The sequence below is a fragment of the Scardinius erythrophthalmus genome (genome assembly GCF_964197995.2).
Source record: "Scardinius erythrophthalmus genome assembly, chromosome: 25".
Lineage (NCBI taxonomy): Eukaryota > Metazoa > Chordata > Actinopteri > Cypriniformes > Leuciscidae > Scardinius > Scardinius erythrophthalmus.
This window is the reverse complement of record NC_138245.1, coordinates 30,231,700-30,252,473: the sequence shown is the minus strand read 5'-3', so window position 1 is coordinate 30,252,473 and position 20,774 is coordinate 30,231,700. Positions and strand designations below refer to the sequence as shown.

The 20,774-nt window shown below is 36.6% G+C and overlaps 1 protein-coding gene across 1 annotated transcript in view; it reads right to left on the bottom strand.

Moving 5' to 3' along the window:
- il17rd (interleukin 17 receptor D) overlaps positions 1 to 20,774 on the bottom strand; it is a 46,136-nt gene that overhangs the window by 13,010 nt on the left and 12,352 nt on the right. Inside the window, exons 2-3 of the mRNA XM_081356991.1 lie at positions 6,129 to 6,192; positions 3,628 to 3,753 (exon numbers count right to left, since the gene is read on the bottom strand). Of these exons, the coding sequence (XP_081213117.1) occupies positions 3,628 to 3,753; positions 6,129 to 6,192 (190 nt within the window). The remainder of the gene's footprint in view (positions 1 to 3,627; positions 3,754 to 6,128; positions 6,193 to 20,774) is intronic.

Here is a 20,774-nt window from a genome sequence, read left to right as displayed (position 1 = left end):
GAGAGAAATCCGTCTTTGTGCCGGGGTGTAACTCCACACCTCCGCCAGCCTACAGATAGCATCAAGAGAGAGCCGTCCCATCACACAACCTTCAAAAACACGACTGAAGGTGAAAAAAAGCTGCGGAACTGGTTGTGCGCTCTCATTTTCCTCACTTTTTATCATTCCCTCAACGGGTTCCTTTAATATTAATAGTCGTAAGGTAACGGTTCAATTCGTTAATGCATTAGGCATTATGAACTAATGATGAAAAATACTTTTTTTCCGCCATTTATTAATCTAGGTTGATATTAATTTCTACATATGCATTTTTAACATTTCATGAGAAAACATATTTAAACAATGAGAAATTTATTTATGAAATCAGGGTTAACAGCGTGCTGGGCGGGGCCAATAGCCTTGGATCTGGAGCCGCAAGGCCTAAATCAAGCTACGTTTCCACTGTTGGGTCATTAGCCCCGGAGCGCTATCCTAAAACATGCCTCTCTGGAATAAACGTCACACAACCTCACCATTTCACTAGCATTGGGAAGCTAGGTGACTGAAAACTAGCAAGATCGCAAAATGAACAAGACAGACTTTAGGGCTGCACGATATTGAAAAAAAAAAGGCGATATGTGATAACTCATTAAATAATGTGATATTCGATATGCGATACGATAATGCTTAAAGGAGAACTCCGGTCAATTTTAACATTGAGCAAATTTTTTTGTACATTTGGAGTGCTGTCAATACAGAGAACAACGACAAAAATCGGTGTTGCCTACACCGAGTTATTCTATTTTTAAAATTTGCACCCTGTTGACTTCAATGGGGCAAGTACTAAACCTGCTTTTAGCCTCTTAACATCCTTGATGTGTCATTACAAGTGCACAGAAAATGTGAGTGATTCCTTCAGAGTGAACACGAGTGGATCTGACTGCAGTAGATGTAAAAGATATGTATAAAAATGATGTTATTTAAGCCAGCGCAAATACCTGTTTACATCCTGTTTTTCGGTCGAAGGCCACAGTAGTCGATTTCCGAGTTCACGCGCGTGATCATAGGTAACTAAACCTATGCGCGTGAACTCGGCAATCGACTACTGTGGCCTTCGACCGAAAAACAGGATGTAAACAGGTAAACAGGTGCACTTGTAATGACACATCAAGGATGTTAAGAGGCTAAAAGCTGGTTTAAATATTGCCCCATTGAAGTCAACAGGGTGCAAATTTTAAAAATAGAATAACTCGGTGTAGGCAACACCGATTTTTGTGGTTGTTCTCTGTATTGACAGCACTCCAAATGTACAAAAAAATGAGCTCAATGTTAAAATTGACCGGAGTTCTCCTTTAAAGTGTGTAAAATAAACTTAAATTATCTTTAAAATATATCTATAATTATATAACCTATATGTGTTTCATATTCTTTTTGTGACAAGAAAACTAACATCTGAAAGTGAACATCAGTGTTTTACTGTAGCATAAGAAGTGTTATTTTAACATCAGTGGGGTTTAGGGGTTCAGGTTATCCTACATTAGGGTTATTTAACAACAGAAACTGAATAATCAAATGTAAAAAAAAGAAAAAAACTGCTTAGTTTTCACTGTATGAATTAAATATCTACTGATTCTTATTAAAGCTACAAAAGTTATTCAGCCAAGAGCTGTGAGTGATTTTCTTTTTGTCTTTTGTTCATGACCCAAATTATTGATATGCATATCACGATATATACATCTGCGATATTTCGATATATTGTGCAGCCCTACTTAACATCAATATTTGATGCTGGATTGCCCCGAAAGAACCCCCGAAAAGGCCCGATCAAGCCCCGGAAGTGACAGTAGAAACACATCTGGCACACACCCGCTCTGACAGTGGGAACGCATCTAATGATGAATTTTCATTTTTGGGGGTGAACTATCCCCTTTAAGCTCAGTGCATTAGGAGAAGGCCCCACACCCAAGGCTTTCTTCTTTGAGTTTCTTTAATATACACCTGAGCTGTGTCAAGTCCTGCCCCAGTCAAAAGGATTAACCTGGAGCAAACAACAGGCCACATTGTCCTACTTGTCAGGCGAAAGCTCGCATTACCAAGTTCAATAGCGCCCTGGCAGACGGAAGCAAGGGACATCCCCGTCTTTCTCTCAACCACACACACACACATTCCTCCGAGGACAAAAATCACAGCACTGCTGCTATGTGGCGATCTATTCCCGTCTCTTCGACGGATCCGTGGGACTGTCAGGGCCGAAGAATAATACGCCCGGGAGGAGGGAACCTGCAGCTTTGATCAGGACGAGCAGGAACTCTCTTTGAAGAGCTTTCTTTCTTTCTTTCTTTCTCCTCTTCCATTCTCTCCAGGCTGGAGACAGACTGAGATAAATCACCCTCATGTGCAACCACCCATGCAAAACACATGCACTTTAAAATGCACTTTGTTATGGGTTTGTGCACGCTAATGGAAAGCGCAGACACACAGTCTGAAATCTCTGTTCAGGGACACATTTTTCCAAATACTGGTTATTGATTTTAGAGGAGGGAGTAAAAGCAGCAACATAACTAACTTTATTTTTTAGCACGTTGACAGTTTCTCAGCATTTCTACTAACAAGCTATTTTTCGTGCTTGTTTTTTATATTGCAAACATAAATATAGAGGAGTATATAAAAATATATGTGTGATAATAAAGGCATATATATATATATATATATATATATATATATATATATATATATAGATATAGATAGTAGTAGTTTAATATGTCGATTAATCGATATGACAGCAACTATATATATATATATATATATATATATATATACAGTATATATATTTAATCTGTATATATACTATATACATCGCAATTTCTTGACGTTTTGTTCTCTTCTCTGTTCTCTGTATTAATAATTTACACACTTAAGATGTATGTTGTGTATATATATTGTGTACACACAAACAAACATGTATTCATATTTATATATAAATATGTGTTTATGTATGTCAGCACTTATACTAAATGGTTAATATATATATACACTATAACTAGACGGTTGCTTTGGTGGGGTAGGCCTCTATGATATTAGACTACATAGCCTATAATAAAAGATAATGAATTTCAAACCTGAACCAAACATATTTTTATTCAGAGACCAACAGTCTGTCATTAGTCTTTAGTCTGCCACAAAAAAAACAACATTAAAATCATAAACTCAAATGTCACTGTGAAAAAAACAAAAACAATGCGTAAATCAGACCTTTCAGGCTATAATATAACGCTAATAAGCCTTATGGCAAAATTATTATTACAACTAAATTGTCGGTCATTAATTAAGAAAACTAAATAATTGTGTAGATGATTTGCTTTGTGTAACCCGACATCAGATATTAGGCCGAAGTTTTTTTTTGCACACATTGCCGGCGGGGGGGGGGGGGGGGCAGTGATGGGTGTTTTATCAGACAATAACTACTCAAGATTTTGCTTTAGTATAATTTTCGGGACAATTAGGGCCGGATTTGGGATTCGGGACAACAGCTTAGATTTCAGGACTATCCCGAATTTTTCAGGATGTCTGGTCACCCTAATTGGGACAGAAGTTGACATGTCGGGCATTTCAAAGTAGTTTCTCCAACCCTCCTGAGAAGAAACCTACCGAGAGGACTGGCCATCCAGTGGACCACCACAGCCGCCTGGCTGTCACATGACAAGTGACTGTAGGTGATGTTGTTCACTTCATGGATGGCGTGTTTCCCCAGCAGATTCCAGTTGAGAGAGCAATCTAATTGGGATAAAAAAAGAGCAGGAACACAGAGAGAGAGAGAGAGAGAGAGAGAGAGAGAGAGAGAGAGAGAGAGAGAGAGAGAGAGAGAGAGAGAGAGAGAGAGAGAGAGAGAGAGAGAGAGAGAGAGAGAGAGAGAGAGAGAGAGAGAGAGAGAGAGAGAGAGAGAGAGAGAGAGAGAGAGAGAGAGAGAGAGAGAGAGAGAGAGAGAGAGAGAGAGAGAGAGAGAGAGAGAGAGAGAGAGAGAGAGAGAGTTAAATAGAGAGACAGACAGTGTTTCCCAGTGAGAACATCGGTGAGATTCTTTGGCAAGCTCTGAGAGAAAATATGCAGCCATGCGAGGAGACACTATTTCCCCACCCCCTTCCTTCCTTCCTTCCTTCTTTCTTTCTTTCACTACTTTCTTTCTCCTCAGCGACTACAGATCAGCAGGTAAAGGAAGAGGAGCAGTCGCTTGTGTCCCTCACACCCCGCCGCTCTTCTTTACGCAAGCCTTGTTGTGATGCTAATGAGAATGGCTTTGAGCCGAGGCCCGTTCCCGTTCGTAGTCACGCATAATGGGGATTGAATGCGGAGGAAAAATCAGGATTAGCTATGAGAAACTTGACTTTTCATCGCTTAAGAGGCGGACAAGAGCTCAGGACGCTTGACTGAAACATAGTTAGGCATTAACAAGAGAATAAATACTATATTAAGCCAAGCAAAGAGAATCAATTAAAGTTAATCTCACACAGAACATGTCATATTTCCCCACAGAAATCACATTATATTTTATATAATGTTATTATATTTTGCTTGAAAGACATTTTTATGGCACTAGCATTAAAAAAATGGAACTGTTTTCAAACAGGTTGCCGCCTTCTATTGGTTGGCAAACAGATCGTCCCATCCCAAACTCACGCCATTGGTTGAGTCAACGTTGCTCAAATAAACAGAGTTTTGAGAGGAAGTATTGTCACATCGCAAAATATTACACAAGCTTATGCTTATATTTAGTACTTATTTTAAAAAATGTTTTAATTGTGACATTATTTTAATGACAATTAAGCACATTTCCAACCCAATTCTCATTATCATAATGTATATTTTAATCATAATTTAATTTGCACTGATTTAAATAAAAATAATTATACTATTCTTAAACTATTCTTATTATCATAATGCAAAATAAATAATGTTATATTATTTAAATGCATTCATATGTTTTTGTTTATTTAAGTGTACACTGATTTAAATAAAACAAAAATTTTATGAAAATAAAAAGAATTTGCATATTTTTCCCAAACAACTGTCATTCTCATAATGCAAAATAATGAATTATATATTTTTTAATTGCAAAGTATTGATGCGATAATCTAGTATGCGCACTGCCTTTTTTGATATTTATGCCGATTTAAATAAAAATCATTTTATGTACCTATATACCTTTGTTTCCTCTTCTATTTTTAAATAATATATGCAAGAGTTTGATTTGTAATTCAACAAAAAAACAAAAGGAAAATGTCCAGGTGCATTACAGTAATGAGAATTTAATATTAATGTCACAGTGTTTAAAGGAACACTTTTTGGGACTTTACCTTATTCACTGTATCCCCCAGAGTTAGATAAGTCCACACACACCCTTCTCATCTCCGTGTGTGCCGTAACTCTGTCTGACGCACCCGCCGCTAGCCTAGCTTAGCACAAAGACTGTAGGTAAATGGCTCCAGCTAGCATACTGCTCCCAATAAGTGACAAAATAACGCCAACATTTTCCTATTTACATTTTGTGATTTGTATAGTCACAGCGTGTACACATAACAAGGTCACATGACACACAGCCATCTTCTAACCGTATACACACTGGGAACTATATTCTCTGAAGGCGAAGCGCTGCTACTTGGGCGGAGTGATTTGCTTGCAGCGCCTGAGACGCCCCGTGGTGAGGAGCAGAGAGTTCGCTCAGAGTTGGAGTAAATCACTCCGCCCAAGTAGCAGTGCTTCGCCTTCTGAGAATATAGTTCCCAGTATGTATATGGGTAGAAGATTGTTATTTGTACACGCTGTGACTATACAAATCACAACATGTAAAAAGGAAAATGTTGGCGTTATTTTGTCTCTTATTGGGAGCAGTATGCTAGCTGGAGCCATTTACCTCCAGTCTTTGTGCTAAGCTAGGCTAGCGGTGGGTGCGTCAGACAGAGTTACAGCACGCACGGAGATGAGAAGGGTGTGTATGGACTTATCTAACTCTGGGGGATACGGTGAATAAGCTAAAGTCCCAAAAAGTCGGCGTGTTCCTTTAAAGCTTCTTAAATCTGTTGATTTTGGATTTAAAATGTGACATGTTTTCATTAGATCCACACATTAACAGTACGGTTAAAGAGAGGTCTTACTGTCGTTTCGAAACGTGACTGCGAGTTTGCGACCGCTCTCATCGGCGCTGGACGACTGCGTTCCCTGCAGAGAAAGAGAGAACAGGAAAAAGAAGCAGAAAATGTTTTATTACACAACCATCTGAAGTTCACAGTAATGGCAGCATTAGAGATGTCTGAGAGACGAACAGTAACTTGTGTAACAGGAATGTGCGCTCAAGCCTTCAAAACCAGCAGCACTTCATGTGGTGACAGCCGCAACACACAATCCCACAATTATCAGAGTCCTGGCTCTCAACAACACAGCGCTCGCTGCCAAAAGACAAATATAACCTTTTAAACACAATACAGCACTGGCTGACCCAGAATCAGCCGCTTAAACTCACACACTGATCTCAGGTGAGATAATGAGGGGTTACGGCTGACTCCAGAGCAGCGATTTAAGGTGTGTAAAAAAAAAAAAGAAGTCAAAACAAATATGCTTGCGTGACAGAACCAGACAGACTCAAGAGCTCTGTAATCAGCGCGCCAGATCAGGGCGGATGTGGAAAAACAGAAAGGAAGATACATAAAATATGGATTATCAAATAAAGACACGGAGTGAAGGGTGTTCGCAGTCGTGGAGCGACACTAAAGAGGCCTTGTTCTCGAGGCCACAGCGCTCTTCTGTGTATCTTCACAGATCTTATCATATTCCTGCCGTTATCTGGGATTAAGGAAGTTGTTTGACATGGCAGGACGAGGGACAATTCACTCCCACCCAAGAGATGAGAGTTAACATGCATACTTTAAAACACTTTAAAAGGTCTGTTGTTCTTTACAGTTTAACAAAGCACATCGATCATCACATCATAATTATTGCCTTCTAAAAAATGCTGGGTTGTTTCAATCTATTATGGTACGGTCTATTATGGACAAACCCAGCCGTTGGGTTGCAGTTTTAAATTACATTTTTAATCTAACGTTCGGGTTTGTCCATATTTGACCCAAAGTTGGGTAAAACAACCCAGCATTTTTTAATGTTAAAATCTGAACATTTAGATCTTCAACAAGAATCTCCATATTCGATTTTGACTATAAAGATTAAATGGGGCACAAAATTTGTACTTTACATAGTTTATATTTGGATGCAATACAGGATCTATAACTATTGCAATTTTATGGGACATTTTCCATGAGTCGAAGATGTAAATAAAACAGATTGTTATACTATTTCAGTTTTTTTTACTTCAAAATTTCATTTGATTCAATGTGTAACTTGTCGTTCCTTTATAATTAATTATGAAATTTACTAGCAAATTCTGATTGCAACATTTTTTAGTACTTTATGGAAAAATAATAATGCTGGCCAGTGATTTTCTAGTTATTTTTACCCTGTAAAAAGAAAGCACTGTCAAAACAACCTCAAAAGTTGGATCATAAATTGGATTGACACACCATGCACCTGTTTAGTTCACTCTGGAAATGTAATTTTCGATGCGGATCTGTTTTTATCCCGAGTTGGAGCATCTCTACTCCCCGTACAATTAATTTCTTCCTCCAAACACATAAATCATCCATAGATTTCCGAAACGCTCAACTGGAAACCTCAACAATCACATTACCAAAGATAAACATGACAGAAGACTTGCGTATGCATGTAAAAACTATTTCAAAACTACTTCTCTGCTGCCAATCCAGTAAATGTCTTACATTAGAATAAACTATGCAGATATGCAACATGTGAAACTGTAGACTGGATGCTTTCATTGAATTATATGTGGGAAACTGCTTCCAAATTGCAGTTTGAAATGTTAAGTGAGCAGATTTATGGACTAAAAATAATGCAGCAAACAACCTAATTCACAATTAATGCAGACTGTGAGCTGCAACTAAACGGTGTGAGTAAACTACTCCACATGCTCAAGACTTTGACTAATCTGTCTTAATGACATCCTCTGCCTCATTTCCACAGGATGTACACTGATGAGGGCGTGACCTCTTGACCCCGGAGTCTCGCTCACACCATACCTGGACCAGATGTACAACTCCAGACAAACAGAACAAGGTTATTAGAGTAAAAAACTAAATCTACATGTTTGTTACTTGAAATAAAGATGAAATAAAAAATACTAATAAAACAATAGAAAAGAAAAGCTAAAATAAAAATAAATGGACCCTAAAGAGTAATATTACAAATAATTAATCAAAATGACTAACACGTCAAAAAAAAATACTTAAAATTGAACAAAACAAATACAAATAAAATGAAAACTTATGAATTTAAAAATATAGAATAATACTATTTATTAGTATTATATTAATCAAATTAAATATTAATATGATCAATCTTAAATCTTAAACTTAATTTAGCTGCCAAAGACACGTCTAATTTTGTTTAGTTTAAGTTGAAGCACTAAAATTACAAACTGGAAATCAATACAAAACTAAAACTGAAGAAGAAAAAACTAAAAATACAATAATGAAAATAATAAAAATGACAAAAGCACATACCAAAATTACTAAAATTAAACAAAAATTATAAATCATAGAAAATATTATAATAAATAAAAAATAATAGTGGATAAATAATAGTAAAATGACCCTGAAACAGACAGACCCCATGGAGGACACCACGAATATGTAGAGCATAAACAAATCAAAAACTTTTTCTAGATTTCTATGGATTATATTTAGTGTTAGTGATTTAAACAAACCCCTAACACTAAGTATTACCGTTTTCCTTCACACTATAAAAAACCCTAGTTCCTGATCATCATGTCCAGGAGCATTTGTGGAAAAAAACAACACTGGGAAAACTTTCCTGAAGGTTTAATGCTGCAGTTAATGAACTGAGGGGAATGAAAGCACAAACTAATTTGGCTCATAGCCCTCGGCCTCGCTTTTAAAGCCAGAGATTTTAGGTAGCGAGAAGCATTTACTGCGTGCAGAAGAAGGGGGAGACCGGCTGATTCCTCATTTAGCACCAGAATAAAGTGAGAAAGCCAGCAGCTTTCGAGCCGCACTAATGGCTCCTGCCATGCTGTCCTGGGGTTGTTTTAACACCGAGGGCCCAGCGGGGTCCCGAGGGTCACGGCAGACACACACACATCTGCTGCGGGACTGTTACACACCTGCAGATGATCAGAGGAGCCGTTCTGACCACAGACTCGCAGCTCTCAGAGCCACGCCATTAATGTGCAAGATTTAAGAATCCTTATTAGCATACCTAAAAAAAAACAATCTAAATAAAAAAGTCAATGCATGCATACCTAATGTTCATAGTTAGGGTGATGGTAAACCATTTAAACTTCCGCATGTGACCCAAGACATGCATGAAATCATCCACTGTTATGCATTTGCAGATGCTTTACCAAAGCATATTATATTGCATTTAACGTATACATTTTATTAGTTCATGCATACCATGATCCACTGTTTGAACTACAGAAAAATGGTCAGACTTACAATTTTTGCCCGTCAGATAATGAAATGAGAGGGGAAAATCCCAAAGACTTACTTTAAAGGACCAACCTAAAGCCCAAAGTATACTTTGGTCAACGCACTGTCAACATGACATTATTTTCATCATCGGGAGGGTCCGTGGAGTGTCCCAATTTGTCCCAATGCATGATATATCAGCCACCATATTTGTATCGACCGATATATTTTCATTTTTAATGTTATCGTTATCAGCCTGATATATTAAAGCTGGCACTCTAAAAAATGCTGGGTTGTTTTAACCCAATGTTGGGTCAAATATGGACTAACCCAACGTTGGGTTAAAAATGCAATTTAAAAATGAACAAATTGCATTTTGGACAAAATCAAAAATGGACAAAAATGCAAGTTAAAAATGGACAAATTGCATTGGTTACATTAAAAATGTAACCCAACAGCTGCGTTTGTCCATTTTAAATTGCATTTTTAACCCAACATTGGGTTAGTCCATATTTGACCCAACATTGGGTTAAAACAACCCAGCATTTTTTAGAGTGTGATAAATAATGTATTATTTCCTTCAGCTGAGACGCTTTAGATGCGCACTGTTCAACATGATGGTTTTGCATTGCTTGAAATATGATTGAAATCACTTCAAAAAGCAAAATACAGTTCAGTGCAATACAATTCTGTCATATCGGCTACATAAAATTATAATGAGAACATCATTATAATTGTGTATTTGGGACATGGATTTTAATGGTGAGACTTTTGTTTTTGAAAACAGGCTCTCAAAAATTATATAAAAATTCGGATTTAGATTTATCGGCCAATTTATCGGTTATCGGCTTTCAAATATAACGAATTATCGGTTATCGGTCAAAAATTTCATATCGGTGCATCGCTAACAATAGCGCGTGTGCAAGTGATTTGAGCGTCCACTAGAAGGTGAACAAGATATTTCCACTCCTTTGAAAGGAGTGGACCGTGCAAAATCAAGTATTTAATGTCATGCAAAATTGCCTTTCCTTGAGTTTAACTGCACATCTTCCAGGTCTAGTTCTCTCTCTATGTGCGAATGAGTGTTTGTGATGAAGGAAGGGGGTCTAAGATGTGACACATTCCTCCTAACAAGTCTGTCACACTCTCCCCGACACCCTTTTACGACCTTCCTCAACAAGCACCTCCTCCTCCTCTCGTTCCCCGTGTCCCCGTGGGCCACCGGTCCCGCTGAGAGGAGCCGGGGCTTGAAGACCTTCAGCGCTCGCTCTGACGTCTCGGCCCTCGTCGTGCTAATAGCCCTAGCAGTCATTTGGCATCCTAAAACTTCAAATGGACAGTTTGGGCCGGGGGTGCTGCGATGGGGCTCGTAAACTTGCTGCATCCCATGTGGCAAATGAGCAGAAATGTTGCCCGTGAGGTAAAACAAGGAGGTCAGACCCCGGTCAAACACGGGTCCCCACGCTTTATTAGGCCTTATTAAGTGATTGTAAAAGAGGGAAGACTGTGTGCCTTTTGTTTAATGACCGGGGTCATTAAACGCACCGTGGAAATTAAGAGAACACACAAAGACCCAAGTCAAGACCAATCTACAATTACAAAAAAAATACCATGGTAAAACTTAAAGCATGATTTTGCATGTGTCACTGTGGTTTCTGGACATGTACCATAATGCAATGTTCTTCTAATCATGTACTATAATTACTGTTCACCATTGCTATCCGTTTAAAGGTGATTTTGCAGCTAAAACATCATACATCATGTCAGTAACATGTTTTTAGTCAGTGTTATCAAGATATTCCTTGATGTACTATGCAAATACCATGGTATATGAATATATAATACTGTTTAAAAGTTTGGGGTAAGTAAAAAGCAATTAATTTGATTAAAAATACAGTAAAAAGTTAAATAATAACTGTTTTCTATGTGAATATACGTCATAATGTAATTCACTGAATTTTCAGCATCATTACTCCAGTCTTCAGTGTCACATGATCCTTCAGAAATCACTCTAATATGATGATTTGATGCTCAAGAAACATGTATGATTATTATCAATGTTGAAAACAGTTGTGCTGCTTCATATTTCTGCGGAAACTGTGATACGTTTTTATTTTCTTTTTATTCTTTGTATTCTTTGTTGAATAGAAAGACCTAAAGAACAACATTGATTTGAAATAAAATTCTTTTGAATCTTTTGATGTCTTTACTGACACTTTTGATGCACTTTATTACACTTTTGATACTAAAACCCAAATGTTTGAACAGTATTAATACATCATGATGCATATCAAAAGTGCCAAAGTAAGAGTTTGATGAACAAGAGGAATGAAGATCAGTCCTCTGGTCAAACACACACACACACACACACACACACACACACACCTGGCGGGGGCAATAGAAGAAGCCATTATGGAGATGAGCTTTAGCTATTGTGCGGGATCAGGGATACGAGCGTGTCTGAACAGTGACGGCAGGTGAAGGGGGACGTGTTTCCTGTTGAACACCAAAGGCTGATCCAACCAGGTGTTCCACCTTCCATATGAATAATAACAGTAATTATATCATCCGAAACGAGGAAAAGACTTCACAGCATGGGAGCTGGGCTTCGTCGTTTATGCATTCATTACCTTTTATGTTTTCACAAAAGACTGAGTTCTCGTCACGACACCAGAGCAAGTTAGTTAAATCCTACTGTACACTGCAAAACAAATTATGATTTACTTAAAGCCTTTATATATAATGCATTATAAAAGTATTTTAACATTATAATGCACTGTATGGTCTCGTGAATAATCACCGTTTTACTTAACTATTAACTAGGAATCTGCAAATATTATTATGCCTTTTAACTTTTTAAATGCATTGTACATAAAGTAAAAAGGCACAAAAAATAATTTTTGAAGTAAATAAAAAAATATTATTGAGTATGTTTTACTATTTCATTACAAACAGTTACATAATGAAAATATTTCTACAGCATCTAATCTTGTTTTTTTACTAATGCATTTTTAAAATAAAAAGCTGTATCTTAAAGTTTCAAAGTTTATTTTGTTTTTGACATTGCATCTGTTAACATTAGTTAATGCACTCTGAACATGAGCAAATTAGTTTTTACTGACTAACACTAAGGTTAATAAACGCTAAGATATGTGTAAGTTACTGCATTATGTTAAAAATGAGACCATATTATAAAGTGTTGCTGTGAAAATCGTTTCTACACCAATTTTTTTTTTTTTTTTTTGTGTATTAATTCCGTGATAAATCGTCAGCTAGTTAGCACACTGTCCCATTCTGAAATGTTAACTTTCCACAATCTAATGCAATCCCCACACACATAATCAAAGCAGAGTGTTCCTTGCCTAAGAAGTACCTGGTTTGACTTGTGCTTTGGCATCTAACCTCACACATGAAGCTGATTTAATGAGAACACTGTGTAGTGTAGATGGTTCTTTTTAAGAACCCAATTAGCTGTAACCCATATGGAGACAACAGCAAACAAGCCAGCAGACCACACTTTTTTCAAAGGCCAGCTATTCGTTTGATCCTTCACTGCTAGAATCTTCTCCAACCCGACTCGAGGAAACGCATCCCTCTGGGATTTTACCCCTTGCATGGAAAATGAACATGCATACTATCAGTTCCTATTTGCTGAAGGGTAGATAGTGCATGATGGGATATCTGACCAGCGATGATCAATCAGAGGGACACTGCTGCTATTCTTTGCTCTGGGACCAGGAGGGGGGAGGGGGGAGGGGGGGAGGTGTAACTAATCTCCCTATCCTGAGAACTTACTGAATTACCCAGTGGCATTTGTTAGGATTACGCGTGACCTGCATCTCTGTGCTTGCTTTACAAATTCCCCCCCATTTATCAGAATAGACTGGTACCCATTTACAAGCCACGATCTGCCTCGTAGATCCCAGATGAATAAACTTCATGAATAAATATCAGAAGTAAATAGCGCTTCAGTGTAACCTGAGAGTAAAACTTGCTGCATGATTTGGGACAACAAAGCAATCCCCGTTCAGACATATCAATGCTGCATTATTCAAGCCAGGCCAGTAGTTGGCGATGTCACTTTGTAAAGAAACACTATGCACCTATAGACTGAATATGTAACTTGATGTCATTGTTTTCACAAATTCCGTTTTTTTGTAGTTTATTATCATTTTCAAAAACATTTTCAGGCCCCCAAAACGCCGTTGTCATGTAAATGAACGGCCAAAACGCATTTAGTTTGACGTTTTTAGTTGAAAATGGTGTCATGTAAACGACCCCTTAGTGGAAAACTGCAGCGTTAAAGCTTATACTTTGTTGGCAACAGGTTTTCAAACTTTTCCTCATTAAAAATGTGTAAAAATGCATGTGTACGAGTGGTTATCAAATGCTCATTACAAGCGACGTAACCTCACAGCGTTTGCAAAGATGAGCGTGTAAATGAAATTGTGCAATTTTGATTTTGTACTGATTAATATGGAAGCTTGTTTCCGCCACAAAATAAAACATTTTACAAGATAATTGCGACTTTTTATCTCACAATTGCGAGTTTACATCTCGCAAATCTGACTTTATTTCTCAGAATTCGCAAAGTCGCAATTGCGACTTTATTTCAATATAAAATTGTTATAAAGTCAGAATTGCGTGAAATAAAGTTGCAATTGCATATTATAAAGTCTGAATTCTGACTTTTTTTCTCGCAATTGCGACTTTATATCACGCAATTCTAACATATAATTGCGAGTTTATGTCTCGCAATTCTGACATCTTTTCTCAGAATTGTGAGATATAAAGTCGAATTCTATGAAAAAAAAAGACCTCAGAATAGTTTATATCTCACAATTCTGACTTTATAACACGCAATTGCGACTTTATATCATGCAATTCTGACTTTAAATCTCCCAATTGCGACTTTAATTCTCAGAATTGCGACTTTATTTCTCACAATTCTGACTTCATATCACGCAATTGTGAGAAAAAAGGTCACAATTCTGACTTGATATATCGCAATTGTGAGAAAAAAGGTCAGAATTGTGAGATAAAAAGTCGCAATTATTATTATTTATTTATTATTCAGTGGCGGAAACAAGCTTCCATAGATTAATCGTTCAGTCCTACTAAAACTCCAGACATATTTATTTTGCATGCAAAAACTTGGATGGTCGTCGAGACCTCGTGGGCTAAAGGAAGACGTCTCCTCCGGTGTGATAAATCCAGCGCAGGAGAGCGGCTGTCGAACGCTGTAAAGTTAAAAGGGGTCAGAGTCTGCAGCAGCCGCTCTCCATCACTGTGTTTGTCTAACATGCTCTTATGATATTGAGCTTCAGATCTCGCTGATCTGAGAACGCAGAGCTGCTCTCGGGGGGCTTGTTCCTCAGCGCTGTGAAAACAAACAGACCACTTCTCACTGTTTGTCCAACAAATTACTTGGAATATAAAAGAAAGAACAAAGCAATTCCGCGCTGGCTTGATTTGCAATGTTGTGACGGGGAACAGAAAGTCAAAATTGACTTTATTTTACAAAATACGCTTTAATACATGCTACTGGTCTTACTGTGAAAGAGTTATGCAATATTAACCAAAAACCAAATAGCTCTTTAGTAGAGCTGCATTATTTTGGATAAACTGAGAATCACATAGAGATCACGATTTTGAACAGACAACTTTAACAAAATACCATGTAATTTACTAGAGGTTCTGACAAAATGTTAATTAATGCGATCTATTTAAAAATGTTTAATTATTTTTTCAATCGGAATGATTCATTGACTCGTAAATTCTTCACTTGTTTCATTACTGAATGAATCAGCATTTTTGAACAAATTTCTTAAGTGAATGATTCAACGACAAATACATTTGTTTAACAGTCACTTGTCGCCACCTACTGGTGCAACGATGTAATCAATACAATCGTTTTTTGTTTTGTTTTTTTTTGAAGCGCCAAGTTACTTTCCAACGGTGATTTGCTCTATTTTGATCTCTACCGTAGACATCAGTGTTTATATCCAAACTATAAACTTTATCCCAGTACTTATGAGATCATTTTAATTTAGGTAACACAGAAATAACGATATCGTGTGGTTAAAAAGACATTTGAGAAGCTGTGACAACGTCTCTCTCTGGATCTGAAACGCAGATCTTGAATATCCAGAGTGATTTTGTCAAAGGTTTAATAGACACAGGCGAATCGTTGTCATTTAGGAATAAGATTGCATGGGTGTTTGAATCGAGATTGCGATCTTTTAACGATTAATCGTACAGCTCTACTCTTTAGTAAGTGCTTATAGCAAACTGACATTTTAAGTTTGCCATCTGTGAACAATGCAACTAATCCAACTCAAGTCTTGTCCTGCAAAAGAGACAGAAGTTCTAAATTCTATTATTATAATAAAAATTATACAAATTTTAATTATATATGAATGAACTAATAATATATTTTATACATTTAATTATTGTACATTTATATATATTTCTTTAAAATGTCATTAACAATAAAACTCAATTTACAACAAATTCACATCTCTTCCTTGACAAAACCACTTGAATCAGCGAAATCCGATACTTGGGGAATAAAAACTCAGCCGTGCTGTCAAAATAAAAGTCCCACACAACAAAATAATAAATAAATTAAATTATAAATTAAAATAATTATAATAATAATAATAGTAAATACTAATTAAATAAATATATCTCCTAACTAAAAATACACAATCATAGAGTATAAAATTTCTTTCCAGCGGGCATACAAAAAAAGTCATTGGGGAAAACTCTTCCCCAATGTCCAAACAAATAAAACAAGCACCTTTTTACATTGGAGTTGACAAATCTGACCACAGCCTAGCTCAGCAGAGCTCGAACACACGTTTCTCATTTCCTCAACATGTGTCTCCAGTTTCATATTCCAAAAAGAGTCATTTTCTTGGACAATCAACGTTGTGTTTGCTATCAAGGTCCTGTTGTTATTAATTACCTTTATGTGCAACTTTCTAATGGGTTTGTGTCTCACGAAACCTGGGGATTTGTGACTCAGCAAGTCAGCAAAGACTTTTGTTTGTCTTGAGGTTTACTGTGCCGGTACCATGGTAAAGTGATAGTGTAACACGACGTATAATCTTGCATTGCTAACTTGCATACAAACTATATGTTTTTGTCTTCTTGACATCAAAAACAAACACAGATCCAGATTGAGTTTCATGCATCTGTGTGGCGCGTTTCCTAAAGCTGCAGGTGATCATGTGGCATTAATGAGCAGGTATCAGCTTTCTTCATCTGTGTAATTATGGTCATCTCAGAGCACGTCTGCAACTCAACGACGGCTACAAACATCCTGCACTAGAAATAAATGAGGCCTTGTCCACACTAATGTTTTCGTATGAAAACGCATCTTTTTCTCTCCGTTTTGGCCTTCCGTTCACTGAGACGGCGTTTTTATTCATGAAAACAAAGCTTTTTGAAAACGCTCTCCAAAGTGGATAAATTTGAAAACGGCGTTGTAGTGTGGACTGTGAAAACGGCGGTATTTAAAAACAATGACGCAAGTTTAGTCATGTGACGCATATTGAACCCATAGATAGTCAAGTTTAAAACGCTAGTGGACAGAAAGGGTTTTTAAACGAAAATGCTGTTTTCAAATGTATCCGGAATAGACGTACACAGTAAAAAACGTTGGGTTATTTGTTTAACTCAACCGTTGGGTTACACATTTTGGGTCAATATGTTGGGTCATTTTCCTCAAAATATTGGGTCATTTTTAAAATCGTTGGGTAATTTCTAGAAATAACCCAACTGTTGGGTTAAATAGCCCACGGTTTCCCCATATATAATTTGTAATTTAAAAAATATATTTGTTGAAACATATGTATTGTTTTATACAAATAAACAATCTGTATTTGAAAACAATGTGTATGTGCATAAATAAAGATAAATATTTAACTCAACTGTTGGGTTATTTTAACCCAACTGGAGTTTACCCAATGCAGTGGGTAAAAATAACCCACAGTTGGGAAGGTGCTATCCATCCCACCCCATAGTTGGGTTATTTTTTACCCAACATTTGTAAGTGAGTAGTGAGTGACACTGGTCATAAAACTCGTTGCACAGACTGCTTTCATCCTATCAGCTTCAGTGCTGCAGTCAACACAAAAGACATAGCAAATACATTCAACACAACTACATGAAACACTGAATTGGTACTGATCAAGTACCTAAAACTTTCCACTCTCGGGCTAAAGAGGAACCGGATGGGCAGGTCAGAGAGGGAACATCTGATGAAGGGTCAAAAGCTGGAGGGCAATATTCAGTCTGCTCCCCTTAATGTCTTTCCTGTCTTCCCAGCCCATTCGGTCCCGAAAACGCTCCCATATGCCATTACATTCGCTCTGAGGAACTTAAGCAGCTCATTTTCGTAAACAGAGCACAGTTGAGGTGCACTTCCCTTCACATACACACAATGTATGTAAACACCTACTGGACTGAAGCAACTTAGCTTTACTTCATTATCCATTTATCATTTAAGGAAAAATCATGATCAAGTGCGAGTCTCAAATATGATATTCAGGATTCTGAGAATCATTTATTTGTTCATCTCTCATTTATTATTGCATTATATGTTTTAAAACTACATAAAACTAAGCATTTAAATATCATCTTACTAAGGCATATGATTGTGACATATAGAATGACGACTGATATATATATATATATATATGCATTTTATGTTAGTAGTCTGTTATACTTTCATAAAGATCATTGATTTACATTACAAGCATCAGAATTTCATCTCACTTGCTGGCCATATAAATATCAGCATCTGCACCAAAATGCATATTTTTGCTCAGTTTGGGCCTCTGAATGATATTGAGTTTTTTTTCCCCTCCATATTCTCACTATATCATAATATATGAGCCATAAAAGCCTGATGTATCAATTATGATACTCAACAAACACACATATGCAAAGGTTCAATAAGTTGTTCTGTTCTGGTTGTGACTTATTTCATGCGTCAGGCTCTTGTGTGTAAAGTGTGATGAGCACATGTAGATCACGCTCATGTGTTTAACAGACAGTGAACTTCCATACTGCTAATGGATTTTCCAGTCCCAAAACAGGTAGCGCTTAACTCAACCCACTGATCCAGGACCAGCCTTTTCTATCAAAAAACACCCGAAATCTGGAGGAAGAAGTCATGATAAATGTCTGAGATCAGAGGTCAAAACCACACAATTCCCTGGAAAGATCTGGCCTCTGAACCATCATAAACTGATTGGTGAACTTGTGCACAGTTGACCTGAACTGCCGTGCAACACGTGGCAAAGGTCCCGAACATCTGCAGGATTCATATCCGCTGGGATACAGCAAACTTAAATATTAAACATGGATTTCACAATCATATGAACAAAATGTACTTCGTGATAATGAGAAACAACATACTGTGATTAAGTTTCAGAGAGAATCATGTCTTAAGTTTTATAATATGACAAATATCGGTCAGTTTCTTACACAGAAATATTCTATGGCTTGGGATATAACAAGACTTTTATTATGCTTTTAGTTTTTGTATTTGGAGCTCATCGTATGCTTTTATGTTAAAAAAGCAGCGTGAACATCCTGCTAAACATCTTCTACAAGTGAATTATTTATAACAGAATATTCATTTATGAATAAACTATTGGCTTTAATTGTATGGGGTAAAAAAAAGTATCCAAATAAAAAAAAAGTCAATTTTGAGTTTATTTTTTGCTGTATAGATCAGGGTTCTCAAACTGAGTTCATGATGAAAAGCTAATAGTTCATTAAATCATAAAAAAAAATTAAAGTAAAATAAAATAATAATTACACAACACAATAAAATCAATGTAAAATAAAAATAAATAATCAAAAATAAAAATAATTAAAATAAAAAACACTCACTAAATATTATAAGATCATAAATGTAAAAATAACCATTTTAAAATTAAAATAAAATCATAACAATGTAACAAAAAAATTAAGAAAATATAAAATAAAACACTCACTAAATATTTACAAAACCATAATGTAAAATTTAAATAATTTTAAAACAATAATAAAAACAAATCATACAAATATTAGTATAAAACAAATAATTTAAAATAATCAACATCCTGTAAAACACATACTAAAAATTATTCAATGTTATATATGTTTACATGCATATCATGTGACCATTAACCAACATCAGAGAACCTATTGAACTATTGAAATAACAGGTTTTGCCTGACAAATCCGTTTGGGAATCACTATTATAGATATGAATAAACACGTATTTTCATGTCAGCAAGACATCCACTTTAGTTTCGAGATCTTTGTTGTTTGGATTCTTGCTCCTTTGTTATTACATCTTGTTTTTATAATCGTTTGAAATTCACATTACTTGAAAAGGATGTAAACAGAGCTGCAGAAACGTCCCGAAACAAGCCCAGACGTGCCGAACAACATGAGAGAAACCCATCCTCAAAAAAGTGCTTTCATTTACACTTCTATAGGCCTGGATTAATAGTTTGCGCTGATAAAACAGACATTGTGTGTCTGCCCTGCGAGAACAAGCAGCGATACAACGCACACCGAGAAAAGACACGGCCATGAATGACCTGCCGGATGACATTAACAAACAATGAATGTCTTCACAGGGAGGACAGAGGGCTTGTGGGATTTGAAGTTTTGGGTTTCATGCTTTAAGAATGCACCGCTGCCCAGAGGCTTCCAGAACTGCATGACCATGAAGAAGAGGAAGAGAAGGGAAGATCATCTCGCGGCTCTAATGGAAAACACAGAGACTGTGCCAAGAACGAGGGATGAGACACAAGAGAGGAGATCACATGCTGAATAACCTCTCAGCCCGAGGCACCGAGCCCCTCATAACCAACCAGAGCCCCAAACGCAGTGAACGCAGGGGCTTTTAGCCGCACAAGCTCAATTACACAGGCGTAGTTTTACTTCTTTCGCGTTTTGGAAAACACCTATGTGTTTAATCTGACTTATTGTACTTAGGTACAGTGACTCTTGAATTCAACATGAAACAGAGTTCACAAGCCTGAAAAGAAAGTCACCTTACATGTATTCCATGTTAAACTCTATGATTGTGTATTTTTAATTAGGAGATATATTTATTAGGGCTGTGAAACGATTAATCGCATCCAAAATAAAAGTTTGTGTTTACATAATATATGTGTGTGTACTTTGCATAATTATTTTGTATATATAAATATACACACATGCATATATTTAAGA